Source organism: Solanum dulcamara, chromosome 6 (genome assembly GCF_947179165.1).
Source record: "Solanum dulcamara chromosome 6, daSolDulc1.2, whole genome shotgun sequence".
Classification (NCBI taxonomy): domain Eukaryota; kingdom Viridiplantae; phylum Streptophyta; class Magnoliopsida; order Solanales; family Solanaceae; genus Solanum; species Solanum dulcamara.
The window spans coordinates 12,311,573-12,318,217 of NC_077242.1; the positions used below are offsets into that span (position 1 = coordinate 12,311,573).

Genomic DNA, 6,645 nt, shown 5'->3' on the forward strand with positions numbered 1-6,645 from the left:
CTATCTTGCATAAACAGATTCTCACAAAAATAATGAAAAACTTTCTAATTTTTCTGTATGAAAACAATACTAATTTTGCTTTTCTCACCAATTTTATTAAAATATCTATAAAATAGTCATTGAACTTTTTTCAATAAAACTTTAGTATGAAAATAATGATTTTTTAATAGTGACATATCTTACAAACAAGATAATGTAGAAAACTAAGTATTTTATATGCTGCACATAACAAGCAGATGAAGCAAATTGCTAGTGATTGCAAAAACATTGCATTGAATTATCGAAACAAAAAAGAAAGAGGAAACAAAGAGGAAAACATACATCAGCTACTTCAAACAGACCCAAATAATTATTTTATTTCCAAATATCAATATGGCTTATGTATTGCCAAAACATTACATATGATCAAACTACAACCTTAGTCTAGATTTTAATTCTTCCTAATGGAAAAATCTTATTGCAAACATACATATAATTATTCTTATTGCAAACATATGCATAAAAGAGAATTATAATTATTGTGAGTATCATATATTATATATTATTAGAGTATAAATAGCACTTCTTGGCAGAATGCCCAGTAGTAAGAAGAGCAGAGAAGCCAGCGTACTGATTCTCTTTCTTGCTAACACATATATTGGCTATAATTTTGGAGAGTTCACTTTGGTTCAACTTTGATAGACTTGCATATTCTTCCATTTGCATCCACTGCAATAAGAGAGAAAAAAGGGGGAAAGAAAAGTTATAATTCTAATTAAGTGAATTTCATGCATAGCAAAAGTTACAATTTTAGGAAAGAAACTACTCCCTCCGTTTCATTTTTTGAGTCATTTGATTAGATAGGAAGTTAGAAAAAAGTAAGGAGACATTTGAATCTTGTGATTTTAAATTAAATATGTGTGTAATGTATCAAAATGAACTTTAAATCTTGTAATCTTAAATGTAATTGATACGATATTAGAATTAGTAAACAACTACTACTCCCTCCATCCAATTTAAATGCATGTCTTATTATTATTTTTGGTTTGTCTCAAAAAGAATGTCTTTCTTTATGTAATAACTAAATTTTCCATTTCCAATATCTTACATGACAAGTTTAAGATCACAAGATTTAAAAGACTACACACATCTTTAATTTAAGACCACAAAATTCAAAAGTCTCTCTTTATTTTTTAAATTTCTTGTTCAATCAAACAAAACACTTAAATTGAGACTGAGGGGTACTAAATATGAAAAGGTACATCGTTTTGAAACAAACTAAAAAAGAAAGTGGGACATATAAATTAAATCATAGTGAGAATATAATACTAAAATGTTGTTGTTTTATATGTTAGAACAAATATACCTTAGCTTCCTCAATCTCAGCATCTTGCTTGTTGATAGTGAAACTGAGTGGTTTCAGCATGCATATGAAGAACAAATCCGATTTTCCAAAGAAGGATTTGTGGCTTTGTCTGCATGAAATATGGGCTCATGTTGATTATAAATTTGGACCAAATAATATAAAATGTGATTTACATAAAATTAATTATTTTATTTTCCTACTCTTTTTCAAATTATAAAATTTTCTTAAAATTTATGAATTTTGGATACATCGCTGGACTTCTAGACATATCAGCAGACATCCGGATACATAGAAGAGGATATATCCGAGAGAGGAGGGATATATATATCAGAGAGGAGATAGAGATATATCAGAGAGGGGATAGGATATCTGGATACATAAGGGAGGGATGTATCCAATAGGGAGATAGGGATGTATCAGCGAGAGGGGAGTGATGTATCCGAGAGAGGATTTTTAATTTCTTTTAAATGATAATTTTTTTTAAAGATTATGATAAAATAATATGTGTATATAGGTAATTTTTTCTAATATAAAAGGTAATAGATTTTTTAATTAATGTATATTGACATTTTGTCAATATAATTTACACTGTCAATGTATAATAGTAAACTACTTCTTCTTTCCCCTATACTTTCCAATGATTGGAAAAATGAGGAGAATTCATACCTGAAGGCAAGGAGTTCAACAAATTCTGTCTCAATCTATCAAACAAACAAAAAATTCTCTACATTAGTTTTCTGGAACTATGTTTTTTTTTAAAAATAAATAAAATTAAAATTCTAACCTTTTTTTTTACTCATTATCCAAGAATTTAGTAGTATACTTACCCCTGTCTCTTCTTGCACTTCTCTAACGGCTGCCATACATATATCCTCGCCCTACAAGTGGTAGAATTCGATTAACAAAAAATAATTAATTTGCTAGGAACTTCAATTCATCGCACTAATTTATTGCTAAATCACTCATGGCTAATAACTTTTTCAATAAATTTTTATACAAATTTAGCTATAAAATTTGTCGCAATTTCTATATTTTTAGCCGTGTATATTATTGACACGTTCTTCTTGTCAAAAGCAAGCTAGTCTGACCTTGTAACTTTTGTGTGTGAAAAAGAAATGGTCCTAAACGATTTTGGTCTTATTAAACATATAAAAATTGCGGAAATTCTTTGAAACTTTAATGTGTTGACAAATTACTTTTCAAAAGTTTTATTCACCTAATAAATTGTTTCCTTTTCCCCAAAATTCTGATTCTCACCGTGCATATATGTATATATATATATGTATATATATATATCGTAGATTTTCTTTTTTTTAAAAAAAAATAAAATAAAATCGAACCATCACTAAAAAGGTTACAATTCAGATAGTTAATTAATTGAGTTACAAAATTTTTTTGTTCCGCTTGTAGATCTATAAATGAAAATGACTGAAAAATATTAGTACTAATAAAAGATATGAGCGCGTATATAAAACTAGTCAAATCATCTTGAATATAATGTTGGAAATTATTATCTTATTCGTGGACTAAATAACATTAACTTCAATTATTTGATTTTATAGAAGGGTGGGCTAAATATAATCCAGTTGATGAATGGGTAAAATTTATAAATAACTACTTTTAACATTTGTAATTAAAGAATGAACATTAAAGTTTCAAATTTCACAAATATTTATAACTTTTTTTTAATGACGAAAGACCGAAATGTGAGTAATAGGCGTTTATTATTCAGCTTTGGCAATCGCCCACATTTTATTTCTTTTAAAATATTTTTGATAATTCTTTAGACTGTCATAACTTATAAGTTTACTTAATTAGATATAATGCACTCGTTTTCTTTGAAGTATATTCCGATGCTCCAACTAGTACTAATTAATTACTTATATATCTTTTTATCCAAAGTGCTAGATTCCTATTCTCCGATAAACTGACTCGGGAGGAAGCGAGTTAGTCTTTCGTGTTGGCGGGCCTACTTTCCACTTTGTTACTATGAAGCAGCGCGGCAAGCAAGTGAATGTGTTGAAAATACAATTAAATAATTAAAAGTGTGCTTTTTTCAACAGTTTAAGCTTTTAGGTGAGATGATTACACACTTCAACATGATATCAAAGCACGCGAAGGTCCTGAGATTGAATCTCACCGTCACCCATATCAAAATGAATTTTCACGGGTGAATCGGTCATACACTTCAACAAATAATAATAATAATAAAAGGATAAAATATAAATTTGTTAACCTCATCAACAACGCCAGTAGGCAGTTTCCAAGTCCCAGTGATTTTTCCAGAATTTTCTTTAACAACCAGCACCTGAAAATGTCAGATTTTTAAATTTGAAAATAAATAACTTTATACTTCTTAATGTACCTTTAATAATAAGTTTTTATTATCGTATGACATATTTAAAGACATTAAAAGGCTTTAGCATGTTCAAGATTATAAATTTCAAAAAATAACAATTATTTTTTAAAAATTAAATTTTATATCAATTCAAATTATGTCACATAAATTGAAACTTTAACGAACCTGTCCTTGTTCGTTGAGGACGAAAGCACCAATACCAACGCGATGAGAAGCATTAGCAGGAAAAGTATGAGGTATTTCATGAGGAATCCAATAGACAAGCATCAAATATGTTGCCTCTGCATGATGATACCAAAATCCCTCCTGCATGCATTTAATTTATCATATGATATTAATTAAACACATAATTACTCATATATATATAGAGAGAGAGACAGAGATTTAAAATAATTTAACTAATTTAATGGTAATAATTAATTATTAATGGAGTAATATTTCCATGAATATTTTTACCTTCACTGCTGCATCAACAAGATGAGCAAGTTCTATGGGCAACTTAATCCAAACACCCTTCTTCCCCTGACCATCAAAATCAAAGGAACAAAAATAAAATTAGTGAGTTTTTCGTTTTCGATGACCGATTTGTTAATGTAGTCATGTAATTTAATTTGTTATAGCAAGTTATTTATTATTAGGTTCATTATAATTTAATGATTGACAAACACACTAATTAAATAAATTCATGAATTAGGTTGAAGACATATGTTTCAGTATCCAAAGTTCAGATTGATGAAGGACTCTCTAAAATAATGAAGTCTTAAGAAGAAAAGATAGTTTTGACTGGCTATCGAAATGCAACCTCATACATAGAATCAGATTGAAGAATTAACTTGTTTCATAGTCTTATGTTTTATAGTTTTATCCTAGTTACTGTATATTAGGTAGTTCAATTAAGTTATAACTCAAACTACTTTAATTTCCTAGAAGCATTGTTTAGGAAACAATCTTGTGTTTACTATTACATCAAGTTGGGGCTAACTTGAAAAGGGTTCAACAGTTTGTGTAGATTATTAATGTTAGGGATTAGAGTTAGTTTCGAAGTAGCAAACGCTTGTAATCTAAATATATGTTGAGGCTTATTGTTTAGTGAAGTTGCGGCACAAATCTTGTAGTGGGGTAGATTGTGATTTTCTTTTTCCTTGTGAATCGGATGTTTTTCACGTAAAAATATTTTATTGCTATATTTACTTTGTCTTAATATTGTCAAGAAATTACTGTGAAATAGATAAACAGATTAACCTAATCCAATATTTGAGCGAAAATCAGGCGTAGCCCAACTCGCCCTCTTGCGTGATAGCTAGTTAGGAGAGCATAAAATATCACTTATCATTTATTCCAGGTTACTAGTTAATATGATTAAATAAAGTTATTCACGATTACTTTTTTAAGTGGTGAAACTATATAAATATTTTTTAGAGACGGCACGATGCATATAAATTAAACTCAAATATTACAAAATGAGTAAATATCAAGTATATGGACATATATACATACCTTTAGCTTCCAATGGGAAATGGAAACCCTTAGCATAGTATGAAATTTAAGAGAATCCATAGGCTCCTCCTTCTTCATGTTCACAATAACTCCTCCATAGTTATCTTCAATTGCCTCAAATATTTCCATTTTTATGTCAATTGCCTCTCCAAAAGAATCCATTAATTCTGAGCTGTTCAAACAACAAAAGAAAACAATGGCTAAAGAAATCTGAACAATTTAAGTGCTAAATATAATTAAATATAATATTTTCTTTTTTTAAAAAGTAAAGAAATCTGCAATCAAATTTGTTGCATATTGCCCTTCATTACTTCCAACCACGTCTTAGGTTAGATTCAGTCCGAAAGACTTTTCCCAAGAACAACAAATATATTGTAAAATAAGCGATTGCTTAGTTCGTACCATATTTAGTAACACATCGATTCAGAATTTGAATTTTATAAATGTTAGCTCCAAATTTACCACAAAATTAATTAATTATAATTTCAAATACAGTATAAAAGGACCAATTAACATATATATGTCTTCTTTTTTAAAAAAAAAAATAGATTAACAAAAAATGTCGTGACGTATAAAATGAAACGATGGGAGTAACTAAATACTCCATGATTTAGTACCTCAGCGTATAGGGTAAAATTAAACAGGATTTATTATGAAATTTTTAATGAGCTAATCAAGTGACATGTGGAGATGCATATACATAACACTAGAGGAAATAAAGAAAAATGACAACCTTTAATAAGTATATCCTTGCAATACTAAAATTAAAGTTATAAGCAACTAGGAAAGTTTTTTGTTCAGCTAATTAATTTAAGTGAGGACAACTACGTACCAATTAGCAAAATATATGAGAGATTATTTTCTTCAACTATAGTACTTTGAAAATGTATGAAAACATTGTAACTATAATGCCCTATTTATACAAGCTGGATGAGGTCACATAGTCCATAGTTTTATGGAAAAATACATAAATTATGAATGGAAATTGAAAAGAAATTTACTTGGCATGAAGCACATTCCTAGGGGTTGTCTTTTACCTAATTATAGTTTGATGTTAATTTCCTCATGTCTACTTTTATTTGTTTATTATATATTTTAAAAGGTGACTTCTTTCCATTTATCCTATTTTCTGTGGATAGAATTATCTGATAGCAATATGTGGATAGAATTATCTGGTACATGTTGCTAGTGAGAGATGACAGGTATCTCGTGAAATTAGTCGAGGTGCATGCAAACGGATCCAAATACCACAGTCATATATATTAAGAAAAGATAATTATTAACTACTCATTTCCCAAATCATTTATCAAGATCTAATACGAAACATCAATTAATATAAGTATTATGATAAAATACTCATTTTAATCATTATTTCTTAAAAAAAATGTGCAAAATCTAAATTGGGCGTATAAAAGTAAATGCATGCACCTAGTGGTCGGGCGTA

At 28.6% G+C, this 6,645-nt stretch overlaps 1 protein-coding gene across 1 annotated transcript; it reads right to left on the minus strand.

Annotated features, from left to right (window-relative positions):
• Positions 1 to 338: 338 nt before the first annotated feature.
• On the minus strand, positions 339 to 6,084 carry LOC129892183 (nudix hydrolase 2-like). Its single transcript, XM_055967742.1, has 9 exons — positions 6,034 to 6,084; positions 5,202 to 5,373; positions 4,161 to 4,226; positions 3,870 to 4,010; positions 3,582 to 3,653; positions 2,173 to 2,223; positions 2,012 to 2,046; positions 1,346 to 1,454; positions 339 to 708 (listed from the first exon to the last, which is right to left on the minus strand). Exons 2-9 carry the CDS (start codon positions 5,361 to 5,363, stop codon positions 535 to 537), a joined length of 810 nt encoding a protein of 269 aa, XP_055823717.1. The 5' UTR covers positions 5,364 to 5,373; positions 6,034 to 6,084; the 3' UTR covers positions 339 to 534.
• Between the last annotated feature and the right edge of the window lie 561 nt (positions 6,085 to 6,645).